Source organism: Esox lucius, chromosome 22, assembly GCF_011004845.1.
Source record: "Esox lucius isolate fEsoLuc1 chromosome 22, fEsoLuc1.pri, whole genome shotgun sequence".
Classification (NCBI taxonomy): Eukaryota; Metazoa; Chordata; class Actinopteri; order Esociformes; family Esocidae; genus Esox; species Esox lucius.
In genome coordinates, this window is record NC_047590.1 from 11302011 (window position 1) to 11328853 (window position 26843).

Consider the following 26843-nt stretch of genomic DNA (forward strand, 5'->3'; position numbering starts at 1 on the left):
ATGGGGAGAGATGGAGAAGGTTGGATAAGGACAGAGGGATGGGGAGAGATGGAGAAGGTTGGATCAGGACAGAGGGATGGGGAGAGAGGGAGAAGGTTGGATCAGGAGATGGATAGAGGGATGGGAAGACAGAAATAGAGAGACATTGGCAAATATAGAGATCTAGAGAGAGGGAATTGAAATAAGCAACAATTTTGGAGGGTATTTTCTGGTGAGTTCACATCACATGTTCTCTGGTTCAGTCACTAAACGTTCTCCTATCTGCTGACGCCCCCTGCTGTTACATACCAATACTAGAATGGCGCAAAGACAGTAGTCCTAAATCTGGTGTACGATAATTATGTTACGCATTATAATGGGCGCTTAATTGGTAAGTATCCTACTGTAAAACGGTATTTTAATATGTTTGCATAGCAAATAGAATCATCATAATAATTTACGATATGCAATATTGCATAGAATAATAATTTGAATTAACATATACTTTTTAAACAGTATAGCTTGAAGTATACAAGGTCAGAATGCTTTAATGTGTATATCAATATGGCAATTTTACAATTGAATATAGTATAAAAGGATATATTATATTGTTACATGTTAACATACACCAAATGCTTTCTAATTAGAGTCGGCCTAGCACGTACTGGGACGAGTGTGTTCCATATTTTGATTGAGGTAGATTTTGATTAGGAAACGGCCAGTTTTTTAGGTAACATTTATAAAACCAATAGCATCCCCTAATGGTCATAGTAAACAAATGCAAGAGTAAACAAAAGACTTCGTTTCCCATAGGTCGATTGCGATATGATGTAGTTACTCCCACATTTCAGAGATTAACCTGGTGTCATACTGCACAGCCTTTTGTAGTCAGAGATACGCGTCTCATGTGGAGGTTGCTAAAACTAGCGTTTTAAAAATGAAGTTGTCATCAGTTGTAGTCACATTGTTATTAACAGCGGGTGTAGCTTATTACGTCTATACACCTTTACCTGCTGCTATCGAGGAGCCTTTGAAACTGATGCTACTTGACGCCTTGTTCCATGTTATGCTGCAAGTGGTAAGCAACAAGAAAAATAGCAAGTTACATCACAGTTTAAATCCAATTTCTCTTGACCGTTTTTTTGTGAATGCATGTGATCGTTATTTGTTGGTGAAAGCATTCACATTTCTTATAGTGTGTGCCCGCCCGTGTGGCCCTTTGCCCAGATTTCATACAGTCATGGTGCAATACCTCAAACACGTTGCTTGCGCAAGCTTTTCAGAATAAACGTACTTATATAATCAACCTGCAAAAACAGCAATTATACAGCCAGGAGCAAGTATATAAATGTGTTCCTTTTTAAGCGATTGACACACTGCATTTTTCTACAAGCACACACAAACACACTGTAAGGAACATACTTAAGCCACGTGGTAGTGAAGAGAGAAAGATGAATAAGTAAAAAGACAGACTGCTTAAAGGGTTTTGGTGGGGCTCTGTAGCATATCCCAGATGGGTGCTGTCTGGCGGAGGGTGTAGTAATGAACATACACTGATGAGCCAAAACATAATGACTACCTGCCTAACATACCGCTGGTCCTCCTTGAACCACCAAAACAGCAGCAGACCGCCGAGGCATGGACTCAACAAGACCCCTGAAGGTGTCCTGTGGTATCTGGTACCAAGACATTAGCAGCAGATCCTTTAAGTCTTGTAAGTTGTGAGATGGAGCTGTTGTGGATCTGACTTGTTGGTCCACCACATCCCACAGATGCTCAATCTGATTGTGATCTGGGGAATTTGGAGGCCAGGGCCGGGCGATCATGATGTTAACCAGTTGTATGAGGGACCTTTTGATGAGCAGTTGGACAAGTTACCATAAGCTGGCTCTAAAGATCCCCAAAGTAATCTTTTTAACTAAAAACAGTAAATACTTATTGTAGGTCCAGCCTAAAGCTGTTCCTTCTGGTTCATTCAAATTGTTAAAGTAACTGCCTAGTGAAAATCACACATATATTAATATTTTTGCCTAATATATGTAAAACATAATACCCAGGAGTCCAGCATAGGGCAACACAAACTGGCTTAAAGCTTCCCAGAGTGAGCGGCTTGAAGTTAGACAGGACTCCTGGGACTAGTGATGGTCAATTGAGGCTTCATTAGTGTTATTTTAGCAGCAGGATATTATTCTGGCAGCACTCAGATTTTCTATTTCACAATAAAAGCCATCATTTAAATGTATTAGGCAATATGGTTAACAATCTAGTCTGTAAAAAAGAACAGACAAGAACAACATTGGAACAGATATTAAACAGAAAATGACAGACTAGATTGACAGTTTAGATTGTTAACTGTATTGCCTTATATATTCAATGATGACTTTTATTTTGAAAAAGGAAATCTGAGTTACCTGCTAGCATAATATCCTGCTGCTAGAAGAACAGTAATGAATCTTGAATGGCCATCACTAGCTGGGACTGTCTCATCATGTTCTAGGGACTCCTAGTTGTCAGGTGATTGTGAGCTAAATCATGGTTGTTGGCCAGGGAAGGCGTTCACCTCCAATGCTAGTGTGCTGGAGTAAACTTACTGGTCAAATGAGCAATTGAGTAGTGTGATGGCAAGCAGAATGGTGTAGTGAGATTTCCTTTGAAAGAAGCATGTTTTTATGTTCATATTTCCTGAACCATGTTGCAAACAGGCAAGACCATTGCAAATTGGATATCACAAAATTAGGAGTGGAGAAAAAATGGGGTAAAAAGGGGGTATTAGTTTATTGTAGTTGAATTTTGTAAACGTTCTCTGGCTTGCACAACCTGTGAAATCTGCAAATCTGATTGAGACACATTCAAACACAACCTGCTGCAATCTAATGAGGACACAGGCTACTAGTTATGCAGCAGTTGACAATCAACTGCTGCACGCAAGGCTTGTCGCTCTTTTCATTGCAATTGTGTCAGCATTTCTCCTGAACCAAAATAAAAGTGCTGGGGCAAACACCTGCCTCGCCACCGTCCTCCAGGTCTCACTCAGATTTCACTGAAACCTATCTCTCTCTTTCTCTTGTCCATCTCCCGCTCCTCCTCCAGGATTACCTGTGCCAGTCCCTTGGTCAGAGTCGATTCAGTGTAGTTGAAGGAGCCATGTCAGTGCTGGTCTCCCTGGGCAACATGGCGGGAGGACATCGCGGGGGGGTGAGGGTGAGCGACGTGGACTTCGATGGCATCCCGGTTCGGGTGTACGAGCCTCCCGCCGTTGGGGGAGGAGAAGGGGGACCGAGGAGGGCTGTGATGTTCTACCACGGGGGTGGATGGGCCTTCGGCACCTCCAGTAAGTGTGTGTCTGTGTGCATGGGCGTGTTTACAAGTGTGACAACAGGCTGCCCAGGCTGTAATTCTAATACAAGAACTGCTTCTGTTGTTGTCCTGCTGTCTTCCTCTGCCTCTCTGTCATTTACCTCTCCCTGTCTCTCAGAAAAGGGAAGCTACGATATCTTGTGCAGGCAGATGTCTGATGAGCTGAATGCTGTGGTAGTGTCTGTTGAGTATGTGTCACAGCTCTTCGTGCACAGTAATAACTTTGAATTCTACAGACACACACAGTTAATCTAATGTGAAAGTCTTGGTACTTGTATAATGCCATAGTAACAAGGATGGTGTGGACTAAACTGTTTAGGATCATGAAGTATTGTTACCGTGTGTGTGTGTGTGTGTGTCTGTAGGTATCGTTTGGCACCAGCAGTTCATTTTCCAGTGCAGTATGAGGACTGCCTGCGCGCTGCCAAGCACTTCCTGCAGCCGGGCGTTCTAGGGAGTTTGTCTGTGGATCCACAGCGGGTTGCCGTGTCAGGTGACAGCGCTGGAGGAAACCTCGCTGCAGCCGTTGCCCAGGAGGTACACACACACACATGCACAAACGACTTTACATGCAAATATGTCTACACACACAGACTCAAAATAGCCCATCAGGACCAACAGAATGTCCTCACGTTGCCAGGTTTGTCAGTGGCTAATATACTTGTGATGATTCCTGTTTGACAGTCATTATCCCTCCACAGATCTCATCGGATGACAGTGGAGTGAGGTTCAGTGTTCAGGCGTTGATCTATCCGGTCCTTCAGGGCCTAGACTTCCACACACCCTCCCACCAGCAGAACCAGAACATACCCATCCTACACCGCTACATGATGGCCAGGTACGCACGCACACACGCACACTCACACGCGTATACATATATAAGCACACATACTTGCTCAGACGCACCCCCGGGTTTCTCCTTCTCAATTTGTTTTTAGGTTCTGGCTGCTCTACATGGGGGTTGATACCTCTCTCTCCCCCCTCATCCTTTCCCCTGCCCTTCTTCATCATCCCTCCGTCTCTCCCTCTGTCCGCTCCCGTATCAACTGGGCCACCCTTCTACCGCCCAAGCACATCAAGCATTACAAGCCTGCCGCTATAGAAACAGGGCCACAGGGGCTCAAAAACCCGGAGGTGGAATTCCTCCCGGGATTGCTGGATGTTCGGTCGTCGCCGCTCCTGGCGGAGCAGGGCGTTCTTGGAAGAACCCCGCGTGCGTTGATTATAACGTGTGAGTACGACGTTCTCAGAGATGATGGGTTGATGTATGGAAGGAGGCTACAGGACGCCGGCGTGAAGGTTACTAATGTTCACCATGACGACGGTTTCCATGGCTGTGCGAGTTTAACACAATGGCCGTTTTCATTCGATGTGGGCAAAAGAGTTATCAGAGGATATATTGACTGGCTCCAAGAAAACCTGTAGATGGAAGTGCTTTACATTTGATCCTGTTGCCTACCCCTCCTGTAGGGTGTGTGTGAGTTTAATGAAGATCTAACAGTACCTGTGGCACTATTTTGTATGAATGTATATAATGACATGTTTAATTGTTTTAGGTGTATATTCATATAGAATATACCAGTGGTTCCCAAACAGAGGTAGGATCTACTGGCTATGCCTACATTTGGACTTACAACACCATCAACTTGACTACAGATTGATAACAGGAGTGTTAGGGTTGCTTGCTTGCGAAATTCAGATGGTTGTACAGTAACTGGAAAAGGTTAAGAACCATTGAAATAGAAGAGGTATTTGATTTTTGTTCAATTTCATTGAAATTTGAATCCCAATATAATATCCTTTAAACTAATTTAATTTCATTTACGTTATGAGGTCATACTAAATTAGACAAATCCCAAACTCTAAAATCCAAACTAATATCCAGGTTGGACAAGCCCACTGTTAAACCGGATCCTCTAACTGGATGAAACTAGATCAAATTGGGTAGGTCTGTTTTTGCAGGCAAGAGTTACACTCCCAACAGTAATTTGTTAAGTACAGTATTGGGAAGCATCTCAACCAAACAAGTTTGGGGGGGGGGGGGGCAAAGCATTCTCGCTGGGAGTGCACTGTCCCCCAATGCCCCCATCCCATATCGCCGGGGCTGCTTAGTGCTGTCAGGACTTATGCACACCCCGAAAAAAATGTGGGTATGTATTTCTATTTTTTTCCTTCATTTCAACCAGTTTGACAAATGACACTGGAGAATTACACTGTCACTTTCTGATGTGGCCCTGGGTGCTCCGCTGATGAACTGCTGTGGACTGGGGGTTGAATCAACCTCACCGCTCTTTCAGTGAAAACAGAAAAGAGCTTTACTGTCCAATAAAGTATTTAAAAAATGCTCTTCTTGGACTCAATGGCATCAGCAGTCTTTCTTCTGAGGGGCTGAGACAGCTGGGTCTTGGTATAACTTGTTATCACTCACTCACACACACACACACACACACTTAGTAAGACCAAATCCGACTATGGTTCCTACATTCATTTTTGCAAGTTGATGGGATGATAAAGTTAGAGGGACACTAACCTTGCCCCCCACCCCAAGTAAAAAAAAAAAAACATTTTAATTGCGTAAATGTCACTGTAACAGTCATATACATCAGAGGAATTAATGTGTCAATAGAATTTAGATGAAGAACAAACCTGTCAGGCAGTCTAACTTTCTCACAGCACTGTTCATCAAGGTCTTTAATTACTTGCTTTTTGAATGGTATTTAATTAATTTTAATGTAGCATTATTACCATTTAATGTTAAAAAAGCACTTATGCATGTATCACTAGAATGTGCATTTGAACAAGCTGGTTGATAGAGCAACAGACTTTTGGCTACAATGGGCTGTCTAACATTAGGAAAAGGTACCTAGGTGACACCTTCTGAATCCTACTTAACTCACTTTCAGTTTAGTACTATTACTGGTGGATTGGGCAATGACAATTACAGATTGTAGTCCATGCATGTAAAGCAAGACAACGCCATCAGAATGTTTTACGACTTCACATAAAGCATGAATGCCTTCTTCTGGAAATGCCAAATCTATACACATCCAATACAACAGTGAAACATATATTTATTGGGGGAAAAGTAATAAGAAGTATGAAAAGTGAGAAAAATAAAGTTTGTGTGTGTTTGCGCATGTGTGTAATTGAAACTGTGTAGCTGGTCAAGTTCACTCCATGACATCATTGGAGATGCAGCAGAACAGGCTCCCAAAGAATCGTTTGTTCTTCTTTGGTTTGACATTCTCTGGAAATGATTAGAAGATGCATGTCAATAAATAGCATGACTTCGTTACCAAACTGTCCTTTATAAAACATTAACAAATAAGTTAATATTTGAAATTGTGACTTGATCTTTCTTAATATAACTCACCTGTCTGGATATCAGCTGATTCATTTCTATCCTCAAGGTTGACTGAGTTTGAGGCCAGGGGTGTCAGAATGTTGTCCTGGACCAGGGTTTTAATGGTGTTAAAACTCTGATTGGTCACCTTGATTTGGTCAGCCAGCAGGTTTGGAGGAGGGTTGTCACCCAAAATGACTTTGATACAGTCCTGGTAGCTGACAATGTTGTCCGTTTTTACATGTTCAGCCATCAGGATTTCTGTGGTGTTGCCTGCAGTGGATATAAAAAGTCTACATAACCCTGTAAGGTTTTTATTTTTTGTTTTTCAATTGAATTGTTCACATTATAGGTCACTTTACATCACATTTTAACAAGGGTGTGTAGAATTTTTATATCCACTGTATAGCGACTTTTTCAGTCAGTAGGGTTTTAGTGACATTTTCCACATTGACTTGGTCACTAAACAGGGTTGTGGTGGTGTTGTTCATCACTGATTCGGTGAGTGACCAGGGTTTTAATGGTGCGGTCTTCACTGACCTTGTCACCCACTAGGATTTTACTGTTTGATTAAGTCAGCAACCAGGCCTTTAGTGGAGTTGTCTACACTGAGTTGGTCAACAAGGGTTTTTGTGGTGTTCTCCACATGGACTTGTTTAGCAACCAGGGTGAGAGAATGGTTGTTATCCACTTTGTGTTGGTCAGCAACCCGGATTTTAGCGGCATGGTTGACTAGTTCAGCCACCAGGGTTGTAGTGGTGCTGTGCCTATGCACTTGTTCACTCAGGGTTTTAGTGACATTTTACACGTTGATTTGGTCACTAACCAGGGTTGTGGTGGTGTTGTTCATCACTGTGATTCGGTGAATGACCCGGGTTTTAATGGTGTCATCTTCATAGATATTGTCACCCATCAGGATTTTATTTTCCTTATTGACTTGTTCAGCCACCAGGGTTGTAGTGACATATTCCATATTGACTTGTTCAGCCACCAGGGTTGTAGTGACACATTCCATATTGACTTGTTCAGCCACCAGGGTTGTAGTGACATATTCCATATTGACTTGTTCAGCCACCAGGGTTGTAGTGACACATTCCATATTGACTTGTTCAGCCACCAGGGTTGTAGTGACATATTCCATATTGACTTGTTCAGCCACCAGGGTTGTAGTGACATATTCCATATTGACTTGTTCAGCCACCAGGGTTGTAGTGACATATTCCATATTGACTTGTTCAGCCACCAGGGTTGTAGTGACATATTCCATATTGACTTGTTCAGCCACCAGGGTTGAAGTGACATATTCCATATTGACTTGTTCAGCCACCAGGGTTGTAGTGATATTCCATATTGACTTGTTCAGCCACCAGGGTTGAAGTGACATATTCCATATTGACTTTGTCATCAACCAAGGTTGTAGTGGTGCTGTCCATATTGAGTGGGTCAGCTTTTTGCATTCTGATCCTTTAAATAAAATATAGAGCAACTCAACTTTCTTGCCTCTTTGCATTTCCTCTACTCTCAAATTGATTTCTCATTGAGCCGGTGCCATTGATCAAAGGTGCTGGTAAAATCTATATTGCTACTCACCGTTCTGGGGACCGGTCCTGAGATTAATGTCGATTGTGCAGAAAAATTGTAACTCTCAAACAGATAATCATCTGTCTGATCACTCTCTCCCGACGTTGATTTCTGCGGAGTATTTGTGCTTCAATATCAACTGGCTCGTCGAGAAGATAACACGCCATGTCTGACAAATAGCAGGTTTCAGTTAAAGAGTAGGACGAACCCAGGGTTCGTTGAATAAAACCTGCTAGCGAGCAGGTTTGCTTCACAGAGTATGTTGTGTTGAAGTCTAACACTTCCCCGAGTTGGTTTGTTGGAAAGGAGAATAAAACACAGGGAGTCAGGGCAATTACCGTAGTTATACGTCCATTTATTACAGAAGCTTCTGGAGACACGTGTCGCCGCACAATGTCTAAGGATCAACATTCAAAACATCATTTTTATACTTCTACTACGCCCAAAAAGATAGAGGCGTTAACTTACAAAGTGTGTGCCATTGGCCCAATCCCAGTTTTATTCCTTATAGGATAACTGCAAGTATCCCCTTGCCCCCCTTTCTGGTTTCTGTCTTGTCTGTCCGACTATGTGTGTGTGTCTCTGACCTGTGACCTGTTTCTCACAAAACAGACATACTAAATCTTTCTCTCCCCGGCAACTGCTTAAACAGGGTTTCCTATTCTCCTACTTGCTCCTTCAGTTTCGGTTCATATTACAGACATTTAATATTTTGTTTCATTGGTTACAACAGCTTATAACAGTTCACTAACTTATATAATCAATACATCTACATTGGTTACAACAGCTTATAACAGTTCACTAACTTATACAATCACTACATCTACAGTTGCCATAGTAACTGACTCAGAGAAACACTGAAGGGGCTCTTTGATACCGTAAACCCAGAGTTTCCATCAACCCTGAGTCAACTAAGTTTTCAATAAACCCGCTTTCTGAAAACCCCCGAGAGTCTTCACCGCCTGGTATAACTGGAGATCAGCGCCCTCCCAAATAACCAATCAGGTAGAACAACTCGGATCAGGGAGCAGAATTGGGATTTTGAGTGTAACCCTTTGAGGAAAATAGGGAAGTGATGAGAAAATTCGTCCCAACTCATCAAACTTAATGGTGAGGACATATCCCTACAGTTTCACCTCACCCTAAATATACACAAATTACCTTGATAACGTTTGAGAAATGCTTCCAAAATATTTTGAAATAGTGCTTCAGACAAACGTTGTACCTGTACTTGTTCATCGCTAAATCCACTTCTTGGTTAGTGTAGTGGTGCGTGTTTACTGTCATGACATTCAGAAGGTTGATCTATCATTCACGTTTCTAAACATTCTGGTCTCTCTCCCTTTCCGACCTCGTTCCTGATTGGCCATTCAATGAAAGACTAAATGATGATTGGATTAAACACATGTCACTTCCCCACGGTGCCAATCTGCCCTCACACGTCAGACAGCAATGGCTGCGTTCGCTGCTGCACGGAGTAGCCGTGGTGTGCTATCCGCAATAAAAGCTTCTTTTAACACATTTGCAAATGTGAAACATGGCTTGGCTGTGGCTCCTATTGCACAGTCGCACTTGCTGCAGCATGCGAGGTGGTATTCTGTCAGTCATCTCTCCGTTCATGAAAGAATAGACAGAAAGAGGAATGCTGCACTCGTAGGAGGAGGTCAGAAGAGAATCGACGCTCAACACAAAAGGGTAAGTTAGTGTGTCTTTCTCCGTGTGCATTAAGTTCTGTCCGTCTATCTGTTTCTCGGTCTGCCAGTGTAATGATTCGTGTCTGTGTTCTGTTCACAGGGAAAGCTGACCGCCAGAGAACGTGTTGAGCTCCTGTTGGACCCAGACTCGTTTGTGGAGTATGACATGTTTGTGGAACATCGCTGCTCTGACTTCGGCATGGAAGAGGACCACAACAAGGTGACACCTCGTAAGAGGTTACGCGTGATTTATTCCAGCTGTGTAAAATATATTTGTTTAGGTTGATTAAGTTGTCGTCATCACCACAATTGTCCAACTCTAGTTTCCAGGTGACAGTGTGGTGACCGGACAAGGGAGGATCAATGGGAGGCTGGTGTATGTCTTCAGTCAGGTACAGGCACCCTGACCGCCACACAATCCCATAGAACATACTATTCATTTTCACAAGGCATTTCTCGCTTTCCCTTAGGACTTCACAGTATTTGGAGGCAGTCTCTCTGGGGCTCACGCACAGAAGATCTGTAAGGTAGGAGGACATGGTCACTCACCAGGGACCGGCGGATCACACCACCGCTCCTCATTCATGATCTCTGATCATAATGATCTGTGTGTAGATCATGGACCAGGCCATGATGGTAGGTGCTCCGGTCATTGGTCTGAACGACTCGGGCGGAGCCAGGATCCAGGAGGGGGTGGAGTCTCTTGCTGGATATGCTGACATTTTCCTGGTAAGTGGGCTGGGCTTCATAATACTTCCTGGTTACTGGGATAAGGATGAGAGCAAATGTATTGCCCTGGCTTCTGAGGGGGCTGACTTTGTTTCTCTCCCTGTAGAGGAACGTGCTGGCTTCAGGTGTGGTCCCTCAGATCTCACTCATCATGGGTCCCTGTGCTGGAGGAGCCGTCTACTCTCCTGCCCTCACTGACTTCACCTTCATGGTCAAGGTACAACACACACCCTGTATGGGACCAATACCATCCCTATATCTAATGAATCAAACCGACATTTGTTACACCTGTATGTGTGTGTAGGACACGTCGTACCTGTTCATCACAGGCCCTGATGTAGTGAAGTCGGTCACCAACGAAGATGTCACTCAGGAAGAACTGGGAGGAGCTAAAACGCACACTGCCGTGTCAGGGGTCGCCCACCGTGCTTTTGAGAACGACATCGATGCCCTGCTCAACCTACGAGACTTCTTTAACTTCCTTCCTCTGAGTAACCGGGACCCCGCCCCTGTTACTGAGTGCCAGGACCCCAGGTACCCAACCACAAAACTACTTTGGATTTCCGTAAAGATCCATAGAATGTTCTCCCTCTCCTCCGCTTTCTCTCCCTTCACCTCTGCTCTCTCCCTGAAGTGATCGTCTGGTTCCTGGTCTGGACACAGTCGTTCCATTTGAGACCACTAAGGCCTATGACATGTTGGACATCATCCAGGGGGTAATGTCACAAACCGTCTGGGAAATCCATGTTTGCTTAATGTTTTTGTGTCCTCAACTTGTGATTTTTTTCACTCTACAGGTTGTGGATGAGAGGGAGTTCTTTGAGATCATGCCCAACTATGCTAAAAACATTGTAGTGGGATTTGCTCGCATGAACGGACGAACTGTAGGCATTGTGGGTAATCAACCCAAAGTAGCTTCTGGTGAGTAGGAGAGTCGGGTAGATGGGTTGGTGATGGTGATGAGGAGGAGGATGATGATGAATCTCCTGTGTGTGCAGGCTGTCTGGACATTAACTCGTCAGTGAAGGGAGCTCGCTTTGTCCGTTTCTGCGACGCTTTCAACATTCCCATCATCACCTTTGTTGATGTGCCAGGCTTCTTACCAGGTAGGACCCAAGTCTGACTTTCCTTCTGAATGACTGACAAGTCAGTCTGGTTAATGGGCAGCTTTCACATCAGTTGTTGGTCAAGTTGTATTTTTCAAACTGGAAAACTCCATGGCACCTCCCTCAGGTACTTCTCAGGAGTACGGAGGCATCATCAGACATGGAGCCAAGCTACTTTTTGCCTTTGCCGAGGCCACCGTGCCCAAGATCACCATCATCACCAGGAAGGCTTATGGAGGAGCGTATGATGTCATGAGCTCCAAGCACCTGAGGGGAGACGTGAACTACGCCTGGCCGTCTGCTGAGGTTGCCGTGATGGGAGCCAAGGTAACACGCATACCCACACACCGCTTGTAATACAAGCATGACACACACTTCTCCATGGCAACATTCACCATGTCAAAATGGAGGGAAAGGTAATGAAAATATTGACAATGTACGGTCTCTCGTTCATTTGTGTTCATGTTCTGTCAGGGCGCTGTCCAAATCATCTTCAGGGGGAAGACCAACCAAGCAGAGCAGGAGGCTGAATACGTTGAGAAGTTTGCCAACCCTTTCCCTGCTGCTGTCAGAGGTACATAAGGACATATACAAAACCCATTGCAACAAACCTCGAACACTCCTCTCAGTGTGTGTGTGCGCGTGTGTGTTTCAGGATTTGTGGATGACATCATTGTGCCGTCGACCACCCGGAAGAGGATCTGCAGGGACCTGGAAGTTCTGGCCTCCAAGAAACAGACAAACCCATGGAAGAAACACGCCAACATCCCTCTCTAACACCCCCCACACACATCACCCATCACCCGTGTCACTGTCCCTGGCTTCACTTCTAACTACCTTTTTGGACCTGGGAGAGAAAGATCAGTGTTTTTCTATTTGATTTAACCTGCTATGAATCCAGAAACACTAGTTTTATTAAACAAAATAATCAATTGTAAAGTGAAATGAATTTCTTTCTGTCCGTCTGTGTAAGTTGGGGATGAATTGCTGTCGACAGTTCCTATTAGAATAATTAATTGTCAAGGCCGAAGGCTCTCCAATTCAGGTGTTCACCATGTTCTCCACCATTCCCCAGCTTTCTGATATCGGTGCTCAGTCCTATTGTCCTTTACTCCCTCTTAAGTCTGTGCTTGAAAAGGTATAGAACAAATTAGGGTAAATGAGTAAGCCATCTAACTTTGTTGAACAATCAGAAATATGTATTCTGTTTATCCAAGAGAGCTATATACAGATGTTTTCATGTCAATGAAAACAAGCTTGTGCCGTATATTACCATTTAGGAAAGTATGCTGATTAATCCTGCTTTGTATTATACATCTCAGAAATAGGCCAGTATTCTTTCTTAGAACCGATCAAATTCAGCAAACACATCCAGAAATCGATTACAGATTATATTTATTAAAAAAAGAAAGATGTTCAATAAGTTCACAGAAAAAAACTATTTTAGAAGGTTAAAGGGCATGTGATGCCATCGCTACAGAAAGAACCAATCTTTGATATTTACAAGACAGCCAAACCAGCCAATAGGAGAATAAGAGTCAGGGTGGGCCAAAGATTGATTAAGCCAACCAATCAATCTGTAGTGGTGCTTGTGCATAACCACCACTACATGTCAACAGACTAGGGAGGCCTCTGCTTGTTTCCTTCTTTTGCACCAATCTGACAAAAAGGACAGGTGAAAGGAAAATGGCTTCTAAATATTAGCTTTCACATGTCCTGTTCTTCCGTATCAGTGGTTGAATGAGAGGAGACTTGAGAGGAAGCTACTTCAGAGTATTGTGTCCCCAACATACTATCTTTAGTAGCACATACTTACATTGCTCTCATCCAGCTGGGTGGTATATATCCATGGCAGCAGCCTGAGCACTGAAGACCAATCAAATCTAAGCATTTGGCAAACCGATTGGCAAAGGAAAAGAACTGTACAAACATTGGACAAAAAAAACGCAAAACAAAATCTCACTTGATTCAAAACTTTATACTAAAGCTACTGAAATTCAAAAAGATTGTTTTTTAAAACGACTTTTCAAACGGTTTTTAAAAAGCTGTGATTCCCCGTGGGTGTGTCTGTCTGGAGCTCTGAAGGGGAGGGGTTTGTGGTGTTGCTATGATGTCACTGCCTCTTGTATGTCCAATGGAGAGCTCTCCTAGCTCAGTTGCTGTTTGGTGTATTTCTTACTAAAACAGAATACAGGATATTCTGAACACTATCAAAGGGGAAAAGAGTAGAGAGAGAGAAGAGACAGGAGTGGGAAAGGGAATGGCTAAATAAAAGAGTAAAGATTTCTCACATTTAATATCAAGTTCCATCTGGGGAGGGGGAGTTGGACTGTACATGACGTGTGATGTGAAACAAAACCTCACAGCTGCGTGGCGGGGGGACCATATAGCTAGGCGCACTGGGCCATAAGTACCATCGCAAACGATAACAGGAGTTAAACCAGGTCAGGTGGACAAAAAGGACGGGACGAAAGGTTTACGAATACGATGCGAGACAATGTTCTGTACGATATTTTTGATCCTCCATCCGGCTTGTTGCCAACACACCCACACGTCCAATATGAATTATAAAAGATCTTCTCTATGTACGATAGATATTTTGTCTGATGTTCTCAGGTTTGAACGGGATCCATAAGTCGACCAGTGAGTAGATCCCAACTGATCCGCTTCCTTCACCAGGAGCCACTCAACACACACAGCCGGCAACTGGCTGAGAAGAGAATGTCTGGGTGTTTTCGTGTGTGTGCGATAAAAGTGTTCACAGACAGTCTGATGTTCTATTAAGCGCTCATCCCGTTGAAGGCCCCTTCTCCATTCTGGAAGGCCATGGAACATCGGATCAGAACATGGGCATGGTGAAACCCTGGATAATGGAACAGAGGTGTTAAATCGCAGACTGGACAGCAACCTCTGCTAAGCTGTGTGTCGTAAAGCGTGGGTGTGTGTGTGTGTTTTTCGCCTCACCGACTCATCCTCGATCATGGCTGCTGAGTCGAAGAAGTCTGGTCTGAGCTCCGCCCTCTCACGCCGATTCCTGGAGGGAGGCTGGAAGGACAGAACGAGGGGAATTGAACATCTGAACCCATAGAATTAGTGATGGCCAAACGAGGCTTCATTAGCGTTATTTTAGCAGCATGATATTATGCTGGCAGCCATCTTTAAAATGTACACGGCAATACAGTTAATAATATTATATATAATAATATAATAAAAAGAACAGACAAAAAACACTATTGGAACAGACATTTAACACAAAATGTACAGACTAGATGACTAACTATACTGCCATACATATTTCAATGATGGCTTTTATTTTGAAAAAGAAAATCTGAGTTAGCGCTGCTAGCATAATATCCTGCTGCTAGAAGAAGGGAATGAAGCCTCGTATGGACATCACTGCATAGAATGGACACATTAAAACAACAGAATTAAACTAGACGGACAGGAAATGGGTTCATAGCGACAGTAGGCAGTGCCACTGACCAGGTCGATGACCATCGTGTCCTCAAACTCCTCGTTCATGTCCTCCAGCTGACCTCGCGATGACATCATGACGTCCTCGAAGATCGGCTCCGCGTCATCCTCCATCAGACCACGGCTAGAGGGAGAAGTGGAGGTCAGAACGCACATACAATACACACATTTCCACACACAAACACGCGCACACACTTACACAGTCTGTCTGACCGTCTGGTTGCGGGCTTTCATGTAATTCATGGCTGTTCTATCCTTTCTGCTGTCTTCTATCTTCTGTTGGCCTAGCCAAGACATCTGCATCTGGGAACTGCAGAGGAAAGAGTTACATAGACAAACACACACAGACACACTCACAAACCAAAAAAAAAACACACTTACTTGTGTACATAGTCGTTCTCTGAGCCCGGTTCTGAGTCGTGATCAGGTAGGTGTGTGTCCGCTGCCTGCCGTGGGTTCTCTCTGAGGACGGTGGAGGTAAGCTGAGGAGTGGCTAGCGCCCCCGGTGTCTGGAGGGTGTCATTACCACGGAGCCACGAGGCGTCTACACTCTCCTCTGATTGACAGACAGTTAAAACAGACACATTCAGCTACCTATAGAGGTGACAGTGTATTGAGTGGGTGTGACGGTGTACTGGGTGTAGGCGACGATGTACTGGGTGTAGGCGACAATGTACTGGGTGTAGGCGACAATGTACTGGGTGTAGGCGACAATGTACTGGGTGTAGGCGACAATGTACTGGGTGTAGGCGACAATGTACTGGGTGTAGGCGACAATGTACTGGGTGTAGGCGACAATGTACTGGGTGTAGGCGACAATGTACTGGGTGTAGGCGACAATGTACTGGGTGTAGGCGACAATGTACTGGGTGTAGGCGACAATGTACTGGGTGTAGGCGACAATGTACTGGGTGTAGGCGACAATGTACTGGGTGTAGGCGACAATGTACTGGGTGTAGGCGACAATGTACTGGGTGTAGGCGACAATGTACTGGGTGTAGGCGACAATGTACTGGGTGTAGGCGACAATGTACTGGGTGTAGGCGACAATGTACTGGGTGTAGGCGACAATGTACTGGGTGTAGGCGACAATGTACTGGGTGTAGGCAACAATGTACTGGGTGTAGGCGACAATGTACTGGGTGTAGGCGACAATGTACTGGGTGTAGGCGACAATGTACTGGGTGTAGGCGACAATGTACTGGGTGTAGGTGGTGTCCGTGAGGGAGACCCACCCTCGATGCGTTTGCTCTTGTGCACTGGTGTCCTTCCCTTCTTGCTGCGGACAGAGCTGGTCTTGCTGCTGGCGCCGGATGTCACGGACAGCCGGTCCCCATCATCGCCTCCCGTTAGCAGACTGTTCCGGTACGAGATTAACGGGAGCCACACGTCCTCGCGGCGCTCCGACATGGACTCCGACATGAACTTCTCCAGATATGAGTGACTGACGAGGGGTGACAGACGTTAAGCACACACCCAGCGTGCACACTCACGCACGCACAAACACACACACACACACACAACGTGTACTTACACAGTCTTCTTGTCCTGTCGGAGCAGTTTAGAGGAGAACTCGGAGAGGACCTCAAGGAAGGCCAGGTTAGGAGGAGGGAACTCCGCACCCCGGGGATTCTGGTACTTAAACGCAAACTCTATACCATCCCTATAGAAGAAACACGATCAGTTTGGACAGGGCACTCAGATTAAGGAAGTATGTTAATGTGTGTGTGTGTGTGTTAGCTCTTACTTGTGCAGCGTTGCGACAGCCTCACGGGTCTTGATCTGGTCCAGCCCGAAGGTGAGGGCGAAGCGCCGTGCCAGCTCCTTGATGCCACTGACGTGAGACGACGTTCTGTCCAGAGTAGGTCCCTGGTCCTGAAGCAGCTCGTTGAACAGCTACAACACACAGCAGGGAGAATGTGAGTGTATGGGGCGGGAGTGTGTGTGTGTGTGCGCAGCATTTCTGTGCGTGTGTGTGTGTGTGTGTGTGTTTATACCTGTTGCAGACTGAGGATGAGGGTCTTGGCACAGAGGATCTTATCACTCTGCCTGGTTTTACTGAGAGTCTCTTTGATGATGTCACCATAGTCATTATAATACTACACTCGGAGAGAGACAGAGACAAAAAGAGATCGAGTTTTAAAACTTATTTTCTGGGCTCCCACAACACCAGAAATATTCAAACAAACAAAAACATGTTTAAACAAAACTTAAAAGCACAACTTCAAATCATCCTCCACAGAAACTGAACACAACAAGCCCTGAATGCCCCACATGCTCACGAACAGCCTGAGATCCTAACCAGTTTGTAAAAACACTCAGAGACAGAGAGAAAGTATCAGTCAAATTAGAGTCAAATTGTTTGAGGACGTTGCGGTGTCACTTTTAGACATGAAACAAAAGAACACAGGGATGAACTTTGTTTCCTATCAACTGACACATACATTTTCCCTAACTTCTAAACCTCCTCCTAACCCCACAGAACCTATCCTTGACAGTAAATCTCTTTGTGGGACTGGTAAAAGTGAAACCACAGACGAGTACCTTCATGTAGTGTTTGAAGATGTCTGCGGCGGCGGGCATGTCCACGATGTCGTAGATGATGAGTTTGCTAAAGGCTGCTAGAAGGTTTCTCCTTTTGTGGAGAGCTTCAATCTTATTGGCTTCATCCTCCTCATCTCCTTCTACGGAGACAAGGCACACACACGGGTCAGTGCTAATGTGTCCATAGTGTGTGTGTGTGTGTGTGTGTGTGTACACAACTAACCCATGCTCTGGTTCTCATCGTCCTGGTCTATGAAGACATGGTCCAGGATGAAGGAGAGCAGTTCGTTCTGTAAGGTGCTGTCCGGGTTGAACACCAGAGGCTCCAGTCCTTCCCTGCCCCCTGACATCAACTGGTGACTGAATATCATCAGCAGGTCACACAACAGCATGAAGGCCTGTGGTAGCGAAAGAAGAAAACACAATCGTCATGACCACGGTCACCATGATTATCACCGGTTTCAACGCCAAACTGGTTTGAGACTGGTGTAGCCGTGAGACGAGGCGGTCCTCGTCGCTCGCCGCGGTTCAACAAAGTAAAAAAAACGACCCATCGTGTGTAAACTGGAGCGAGGTTCCGTCACCTATGTCCGAATTGGAGCGAGCCCGGGGCCAGGCCGGTGTTAACTGGTACCTGTTCTTTGACCGGCGTGTTGACGTTGGACAGACACTGCTGACAGACGGCCAGGAAGGACTTGACCACTCTCCTCAGGGCCAGCAGGTCATCCTTACTGGGGGCTCCCTCGGTCATCTTGACCAGCTGCCACAGTATAGAGTAATGGGAACACTGCAGGGCCTGGACGGCGATCTGCTCGGGCATGGAGCCCTGCTCGATCCCAGCCTTCAGCAGCCTGTAGCAACTCCCAAACAGGTCCCAGCGGGTCAGGTCGTGGGCGCTGGGGGAGAAGGGAGAACAGTCAAAAAGGCCTGGGCACCCAGGAGGGGACATGAGGAACGGTCTTACTTGTGGAAGGCCGTGAGCCGCTTGAGGGTCGACAGGACGTTGTAGATGTCGTCGTCGTCGGCTTCCTCCCCCTCCTGCAGCAGGTCCTCCACGCAGTGCGTGAACCGGTCCGTCATCTCGTCGATGAGCTGCGAGCGGGCGATGTCCACCCGGTTCATGATGGTGTACTCCTCGGAGCACAGGATGCTGTAGGTCTTGCTGCACGCCTCCAGCACGTCGCTCTCTATGTGCTTCTCTACCACCAGGCGGATCTGCTTCAGCAGGGCGTCTAGATGCTGGGCAGAGGGAGGGCGCTCGGTCACTGCGGCGTGTTGTGGTGAGAAATATATAGCCTCGCATTAACTGCCCGACCCGGCGTTCGGTTTCGCGCAGCGCGCCTACCTTCTCCATGCGCCCGGCGCTGTACACGTCCAGATCGAAGAACATGGGGATCTGCAGCAGGTTGGCCACCTTCTCCGAGTCGGCCTGATACTTGGACAGGAGCATGGGCAGGGCCATGATGAAGTGCTCGGTCAGCTTGTTCTTGTCGTCTATCTGGGTCTTCCTCTCCTTGGCCGTGAGAACACGTTTCCCCGTCCCCCTGCCCACTGGGGGGTGGGCCTCGGCTGCCTGGCGAATGGTGCACACCATCAGCTCTATCAGGGCGCTCTCCTGTCTGTCAGACAGCACTGGCAGGGGGGGGAGACAGAGGGAGGGGTCACACCCTGAGCTCTACGAAAACACACCCTGATCAAAACAATCATCATTTTGTGGGAACAGAAAGAAACCAACCATAGTTATTATAGAGTTGTGTGTGTGTGTGTGTGTGTGTGTGTGTTACCTTCCTCTCCCTGGACAGGCTCCTCCAGCAGTAGTTCCGTCATACACTCCCAGTCCTTCAGCAGCTCCTGAGAACTCTCCCACAGGGAGTCCACCAGATAGGCTGCATGCTCGTGGAGCTCGCTCTCTAGGAAGAAGAGCACCAGCATGCGGATGAGGTTTCCGTTGGGGCTGCTCCGGCCTCTCCTCTTAGCCAGCGCCTCCTCCGCCTGGGGATCATGTCTGCTGAACAACCTGCACAACCAAGTCAAACGTTAACCCACCTCAGACCGCACGTTGGAATTTTCCTTTTTACGTTTGTCAGTAACACGACGAGACGCGTCGGGTTTTGCGCATTCCGTAGTTATATTAAGTTAGCATTCAACAGGTGAAAACTGGTGTGGGAATCTTTTGGAGTGCAAGTCGACTACAAAACCCACATTGTGGTGCTCTGTACAGGCTGGATGACTATGTTCTTTTATACATCACTGGCTTAGGAGGTAGGCAAAAAATCGAGCAGCACAATAATACAAAAGACAATATCAATGTGTAAAGTTAGCTAGTTGTAAAGTAATTTAAATCACGCTATGAATTTATGAATTCATAGCATGATCTATTTAACAGTCCGGACAGTTCAAAGTGGGCATGTGACAACATTGCAACAAAGCACACCTTAAATCCACTTTAAAGTATGTAAAAAAGAAAAAAATTGAGATTCTTGAAGTCATGTGGCAAAACAGTTCACCATTCTGAAAAAAAATAAAACAAACTTTTTGGCCTTAATGCACAGATCTATGTTTGCTAAGAAATATAACATTTAATATAAAAAAGGTTTGCGATCCACTGAACTTCCACAGAGGTTGAATAGTTTTGTAAAAGAACTGTCAAATATTGCCACATTGGTAAAGACATATCATAATAGCAGTAATTATTAACTTAAGGGGATAAAAGACTTAGCCAATTACGATAACCAAGTTTTGTAATTGTAATATTGAATTAAATTTTGCAATTAAAATAAAATTCTCATTAAAGCTTTGGAACATTGTGTATGGATGAGTGGAAAGAAATCCAAATTGAAATGCAGAAAACTCTGAGAAACATATACAACAAATTGACATGTCAGGGGGCTGTAGACTTTCTGTAGACTGTTACAGTAAAACATGAAATACCAATGTATCTTTATGAGACCATATTAAATGCTGATGTTTCTATAAAATATCATTAAATACCCCTGTATAAAGCAATATCAGCCAAAAATAACCAAGAGTCTAAGAGAGAGAGAGGGACAGAGAGAGATAGAGGGAAGGAGAGAGAGAGAACACAGGGGGGGCACAGACAAAAACATAGACATACTCACTTCCTGTGCAGAAACTCTCCTGCTGCCACGGCAACAGGTCTGTGGGCGGAGTAAACCAGGTGATAGACATTCTCACAGTCCTCATTGGATAACGCATCCTCACTGCCCCTGGAACAACCAATCAAAAAACACTTCACTAAACTGCAGCCAATTATTTTACCAGATGCAATCAGTCTGCCTTTGTGTTTATGTTGATAATCAGCACAGGACGAACGTGTGCGTGTGTTTATATTGACACGTGGCGCAGGAGGCGTGTTATGCGATTGTTTCTGGACGTACTGCAGGATGAGTGTGACCAGTCTGATAGCCTCCACTGCAACGTCGTACTCCTTATCCAGAGTCATGGACACGATGCGGTCCTTGAAGCGATTGGTGAACAGCTCCAGTTTGGGGAACAGCTCTCTGTTAGTGTAGAGGTTCTGGAGAGCCTTCAGGCACTTCAGACGCACCTCACCTTGCTGCCAAGGAAGGGGGGGGGGGCAATAATGTAAGAGGGGACCCGTGGTGCGTGTGTGTATACCAAGCTGTGGGTGTGCACGTGTTTTCTACCCGGTCATGTAGGGTCCATCCTACGTATTTTAGGTAGCTGTCGTTGAGGAAGGCATCAGAGTACATCTTCATCCAAACCCCAATCTCCTCTATGCATATAGCTCTGATCTCAGCTATAGCATCTCTGAAACACACAAGCAACACCGCCATGTCATCACTCCTGCGGGAGAGTGGAGGAAAAACAGAGAGCGAGGAAGAGCTAGTGGGAGAGAGAGGGAGAGTGTGTGTCTGTGTGTGGACCTGTAGCGATGGACGAAGATTCCTTTGAAGATGGAGTTCATCATGTTCTCAATCTCATCCTGGTTTTCCTGGAGCTGTGGGAAGCAAACGACAGAGATGGAAAGACTGCGCGTGTGTGTGTGTGTGTGTGTGCGCAAATTCAGGCCCTTCTCTAACCCACAGACGACCAATCACCTACCTCCTTCCTTTTCTGTAGCAGCAATTCTAGCTTCTCATTGGCTCGTTTTCCGGCCATCTTGTTCCGCTCGGCTTCGTACTGTCTCTGAGTGTTGTCCTGGTGAATACTGAGGTTCAGCGCCACATTCACCAAAGCCGTCATCAACTTCATCGCTGAAGGGGGGAAAAGAGAAGAGAGAAACGTTTCGCACAGAATGACAGGCCACGACACTAAACAAATTCGACGCAGCACAAAGAGAATCTTGTTACCTGTGCAGGAGAAACAGGAAGGCAGTCTGTTACCTGCTAGTGTGCTGGTATGTCTGAAGGCTCTGACCTGGGAGTCAGATAGTCCCGTGAGGAGGGATATGACCGTGTCCATGAGGTACTCGTCATAGATGATGCTGTACTGGCACTGACGTATCAATACGCCAATGAACTCACAGAAGTTGTAGCGGAACTTCTTCCAAAGGGGACCGGGCATGGTGAGAGGGTAGTCCCCGCTGTCCTGTGGACCACGGAAAGGGGGGGTGGGGGGGGGTGAGAGACAGCGAGAAACGTTTTCACAAAGCCTGTTTAATATCAAACGTTTTGAGACTGCGTGTCCCGGGAATGGTCGTCGATAACACAGGCCAATAGACCAACGACGGCGTAAATGCGTTACCTCGTCAAACTCCTCCGTCATCTTCCTGATGATCTCAGCGTTCTGCATGTTCCGGAACATCTCGATGCGGACCGTCCCTGTGCAGGGTTACAAGCCCAACACAATAAACCTTTAAACCACTATAAGTGGAACGTTTAAAAAAAGACAACGACAACAGTTTAACTTGGAAAACAAACCACCCCAATGTTACAGAGAACCCCAATGCAACCACTAAAGAACTCCTATCCAATTGTACCTTTGCAACCAGAACACTGGATGAAGAAGTTGATGAGGTCTAGCAGGGCGATGTCTCGGTCCTGCTTGTACGACTCTATCCAGTCGTCCACCACTGACTGCATGGCACTCTTGCCCATTTTGACCACCTCAAACAGAGTCACAGGTTCCCCTCCCTCTCCGTTGGTCTGGGGGATCCCATTGGCCTTCCTTCCCCTGGCCCCGCCTGCGACCTTCTCCGCCGGGGTTTTCCTGGGCTTCTTATTTGGTGCCTACAGGGGAGGGGCAGAAGGTTCAGATTCATAGGAAAAACTCCATCCAAAACTCCATCCAGAGAAAACACACCCGTCCAGAGAGAAAACACACACACACACACACACACACACCGTACCGGTGGTTTTCCTGGCCTGCCCCTTTTCTTCTTTCCTTTAGGATCCATTGGGTCCTCCAGCTCGCTCACACTCATACTGAGACTCATTGTGTCAGCCACCCCACCCTCATTGGACGAGTCCCTGCAAAAGACACACACATATGTAAACAGACATAGGTAGACATTGAAAACCACAACACCGACACACACAACAGTCACAATATACAGCACACACACACACACACACGCACACACTTGACAGAAACAGCGTCAGGTGTGTTAGTATGTGTGTTGTGACTGTTTCATTCGGCTGATGCTGTAGGAGGGAAACTGACTGCAGGACGGGCAGCTCTGAGGTGATCATCCTGGCTGCTGCAGGGGGGCCGTGTGTGTCCTCGGAAGGGCTATGTGGAGACGGTCCGCCGTGGGGACGGGTGGAGGAGTCGGGTGCGGGTGAGCCGTGCGCTTGTGCGTGTTGGAGGGTTACCGAATTCACTCAAACCTGGGGACACAGCTCACTGACCACACACACCGGCACATACAGAGAGACAGAGAGACAGAAAAACAACGATTTAGCCCTTTAAGTAGCTGGTGATTTAGTTTGGAGTTTTTTCAAAATTTCATGCAGCAGGATAAGAGCAAGAGTGACTGGTCAGGACTGAGAAGCAGGTAGAGGGGGAAGAAGATGGAAAAGGGAGACACCAACTGGCCACTTTAAGGAGTGCAACAGTAAAGCCTAGGGGGGCGTGTCAAGAGTGTGCACGTTTCCAACAGAAGACAGTTAAAATTTCAACCAGTATTGTAAACATTTTAACTTTCTAACCAGTTAAATCACAATTCATTTTTTTAACCATAACATCAACTCTAATAATTTGAAATAAAGACAGTTCAACTTTTAAAGTGAAGAAAATATTTCTGAAGAAATCTCAATAACTTCCACAAGAAACCATGACATTTTGCCGTTTTGCTGTGTGAAAAAGGCAAGTAACTAAAGTAAATAGTTTTTCCTGAGCAGTCCCTTGAGTTTTACTTTGACCAGAAAAAAACATGAGGGATCCTAATTTTGGCTATAAGATCCAAATGTTTTTCATGCTCATGTTGTTTGTCTGACCAAGTAAAAATTCCTGGCCCTAATTATAAAATGATTAATTTATCACAAAATATAAAGTCTGTGAATTATGAGTGGGTGCAGTAACCTACTTCACCCACCAGAGGCAGTATGATCCACAAAGTCCTCTCAACACTGTCAACATAAACATCCGTTATAAGGCTTTAGCAGCTTGTAATCATTTAGAAAATGAACAAACCACTCAACAGTCAAACGTGAGTTTATGCGTAGCTTTGTCTCTTATTTTTGTAGGCCTAGGGAGAATTGTGAAGAGAGAGTGTGTGTGTGTGAGTGTGTGTGTGTGGCTGAAGCTGAGGTTAAGTAACAGTAGGGGGCAGGCTAGGAGAGACTGTATTTAAATGTTCTCACACACAGATAAATTGAAAAGAGCTTGATAGAACCAGCCAAGAGTCTGTTATGAACACACACACACACACACACACACACACACACACACACACACACACACACACACACAAACACATACACACACAATCGTCCCACCTGACGTATTTAATGTTAGTGATGAATTACACAATACAACTTGTTTGTACCATTATATAATAATGCTGTACTTACGATGATTTATTGATTGATTTACCATTTCAAGTAAATTATTGCTTGGAATAAGTTTGAAAATATTATATATATTTCCATAATCCAAAGCGATGGTACACATTTGAGTATTAATGGTTGTGAAAAGCTGGACAAGGCTGGGACCCCTGAATGATAACAATCAGTAATCATTATGCAAAATACAAGCCCCTTCCACAAAATACTGCAGACTAATATCTCATCACATGTACCAAATACTGTAGACTAATATCTCATCACATGTACCAAATACTGTAGACTAATATCTCATCACATGTACCAAATACTGCAGACTAATATCTCATCACATGTACCAAATACTGTAGACTAATATCTCATCACATGTACCAAATACTGTAGACTAATATCTCATCACATGGACCAAATACTGTAGACTAATATCTCATCACATGGACCAAATACAGTAGACTAATATCTCATCACATGGACCAAATACTGTAGACTAATATCTCATCACATGTACCAAATACTGTAGACTAATATCTCATCACTTAGCTCTTCAAGGACTATTACACTCCCACTGTTGGCAGGAAGGTTCTCTCCTCTTCATGTCCCTCCCTCCCTTCATCTCTCTCCCTGGAGAAGACAAACACCGTTCTATGCCGTCTTTAAACGGAAAATAAACGACAGTGTCAGACCTAGGTGTAAATAGTATTTAAAAGCTGCGCTCGATAGTGTCACCTTGGCACTAGGCCAGATATGGGCGACTGCCAGATTGGTTATTGATCATCAAATAAATTCTACTCAAGGAACATCTCTTTCTAACACATACACACAACAAAGTGGCTAGGAATAACTTGCAGCAGTTTCTGTACACTGTTAACAAGTGAGCAGCCTACACAAACAGAGATTTATTTAAGTGGACACCTGACCATCTCCATAATTCAACTTACTGGCTCCTAACATCTTTGGGACCTACACCAGTGAGATGTGTGTGTGTGTGTGTGTGTGTCCTTGGCTGAGCAAAGCACTAAATGAGGAACGCTAATATCTGCACATGGAGAGGGAGAGTAGCTCGAGCTGCTTGCTTAGAGTCAAGATGAGACAGACAGAATTAAAATTTCTTTCTAGATCCTGAAAACAAAAAAATCAACCCTAACCAGTCGATCTAATTGCTTTTTTGTGAGGCTTTAAATCGACAGCAGGAAATGGAGTGAGACAAGGAGGAGACACCAAGATGAACAGTGGAGACGGGTAATGAACTCTGGTTCTCCGACACGGAGCCAAATGCACGTATGTATCCGGAGCGTTACCACTGTACCACAGCTCCACACTTAACCCCAATGATCCCAGTCCTACGTTTGACCCTGAACCTAAACCAGAACGTGACTTTCTCCTTGTAGATAGTGACAAAAGGGCCTAACATGGGAACAATGTTCACGTTTTAATGTCGTGAGGACTCCTAATGTCGGTCCTAATTCCGTCTGTGAAATGAAAACACACACACACACACAAGCAGCCAGCGAGGCCTTGCGTAATGTTACAAAGACAGTACTGCGGCCTCTCGCATTTTACCATCTGTGGTCTGTCTGCACATTGCACACTCAAAGAAGTGTGTGTGTGTTATTGATGCATGGGTCAGCTGTATTCACACTTCCGCAACAGTCTAACAAAGCATAATTAATGGAAAATCTGAGGAAAACCTTTTTTTTCTAAATCCCTTTATTTATTTATTCAATATTTGGGGATATGAAAAAAAGATTTAAATGGAAAAAAGGTAAAACAAATGGACTTAAGGCACACCTAGCAGACTGTACCCACTATCCAGTGATGAGGATATTATCCTTTCTTTTGCAAAGCTGCTGAGACACAGAATGCCAAAATGTCTTCGCAAGAGACTGAAGTTGAGAAAAGCTTCACCCCTGCTTCTCCCAGAAAGCAACCGTCCTCTGCTGCATTGACTAATCGATGTAGAGTTTCTGCTTCCACTATAAGATAAATATATGTCAATACATTTGTTGGCTTTTAGGCCACGAGGACACCTCGTAGAAATGGACATCCA

The 26843-nt window shown here is 45.2% G+C and overlaps 3 protein-coding genes across 4 annotated transcripts in view; 2 read left to right on the forward strand and 1 right to left on the reverse strand.

Moving 5' to 3' along the window:
* The first annotated feature begins 819 nt into the window (after window positions 1-819).
* Window positions 820-6467, forward strand: nceh1a (neutral cholesterol ester hydrolase 1a). Its single transcript, XM_010886221.4, has 6 exons — window positions 820-1057; window positions 3070-3310; window positions 3455-3524; window positions 3702-3873; window positions 4038-4174; window positions 4275-6467. The coding sequence occupies exons 1-6, from the start codon at window positions 917-919 to the stop codon at window positions 4759-4761; spliced, it is 1248 nt and encodes a 415-aa protein (XP_010884523.2). The 5' UTR covers window positions 820-916; the 3' UTR covers window positions 4762-6467.
* Window positions 6468-9705: 3238 nt separating this feature from the next.
* On the forward strand, window positions 9706-12566 carry pccb (propionyl-CoA carboxylase subunit beta). The gene is made up of 13 exons (XM_010886223.3): window positions 9706-9955; window positions 10055-10174; window positions 10278-10346; window positions 10425-10481; window positions 10570-10683; window positions 10790-10900; window positions 10988-11217; window positions 11318-11399; window positions 11481-11604; window positions 11682-11789; window positions 11917-12116; window positions 12264-12363; window positions 12445-12566. The coding sequence occupies exons 1-13, from the start codon at window positions 9713-9715 to the stop codon at window positions 12564-12566; spliced, it is 1680 nt and encodes a 559-aa protein (XP_010884525.1). The 5' UTR covers window positions 9706-9712.
* Window positions 12567-13746: 1180 nt separating this feature from the next.
* stag1a (stromal antigen 1a) overlaps window positions 13747-26843 on the reverse strand; it is a 30255-nt gene continuing 17158 nt past the window's right edge. For both annotated transcript variants that reach the window (XM_010886225.5, XM_010886224.5), the window contains exons 2-26: window positions 23454-23636; window positions 23140-23260; window positions 22771-23020; window positions 22536-22612; window positions 22175-22379; window positions 21894-22045; window positions 21716-21789; window positions 21476-21599; window positions 21206-21384; window positions 20927-21034; window positions 19592-19824; window positions 19153-19439; window positions 18772-19046; window positions 18442-18703; window positions 18031-18205; window positions 17808-17947; window positions 17261-17362; window positions 17011-17159; window positions 16798-16926; window positions 16499-16707; window positions 15645-15819; window positions 15463-15573; window positions 15273-15387; window positions 14754-14834; window positions 13747-14652 (exon numbers count right to left, since the gene is read on the reverse strand). In XM_010886225.5, coding sequence (XP_010884527.3) covers window positions 14629-14652; window positions 14754-14834; window positions 15273-15387; window positions 15463-15573; window positions 15645-15819; window positions 16499-16707; window positions 16798-16926; window positions 17011-17159; window positions 17261-17362; window positions 17808-17947; window positions 18031-18205; window positions 18442-18703; window positions 18772-19046; window positions 19153-19439; window positions 19592-19824; window positions 20927-21034; window positions 21206-21384; window positions 21476-21599; window positions 21716-21789; window positions 21894-22045; window positions 22175-22379; window positions 22536-22612; window positions 22771-23020; window positions 23140-23260; window positions 23454-23482 — 3786 coding nt within the window. In that variant the 5' untranslated portion in view covers window positions 23483-23636 and the 3' untranslated portion in view covers window positions 13747-14628. The remainder of the gene's footprint in view (window positions 14653-14753; window positions 14835-15272; window positions 15388-15462; window positions 15574-15644; window positions 15820-16498; window positions 16708-16797; window positions 16927-17010; window positions 17160-17260; window positions 17363-17807; window positions 17948-18030; window positions 18206-18441; window positions 18704-18771; window positions 19047-19152; window positions 19440-19591; window positions 19825-20926; window positions 21035-21205; window positions 21385-21475; window positions 21600-21715; window positions 21790-21893; window positions 22046-22174; window positions 22380-22535; window positions 22613-22770; window positions 23021-23139; window positions 23261-23453; window positions 23637-26843) is intronic.

Coding starts and splice junctions, on each gene's coding strand:
- pccb (XM_010886223.3), top strand. CDS start 9,713: ATGGCTGCGTTCGCTGCTGCACGGAGTAGCCGTGGTGTGCTATCCGCA. Junction 10,347..10,424: donor TGGTGTATGTCTTCAGTCAG/GTACAGGCACCC, acceptor GCTTTCCCTTAG/GACTTCACAGTATTTGGAGG. Junction 11,400..11,480: donor TGTTGGACATCATCCAGGGG/GTAATGTCACAA, acceptor TTCACTCTACAG/GTTGTGGATGAGAGGGAGTT.
- nceh1a (XM_010886221.4), top strand. CDS start 917: ATGAAGTTGTCATCAGTTGTAGTCACATTGTTATTAACAGCGGGTGTA. Junction 1,058..3,069: donor TCCATGTTATGCTGCAAGTG/GTAAGCAACAAG, acceptor CTCCTCCTCCAG/GATTACCTGTGCCAGTCCCT. Junction 3,874..4,037: donor CTGCAGCCGTTGCCCAGGAG/GTACACACACAC, acceptor ATCCCTCCACAG/ATCTCATCGGATGACAGTGG.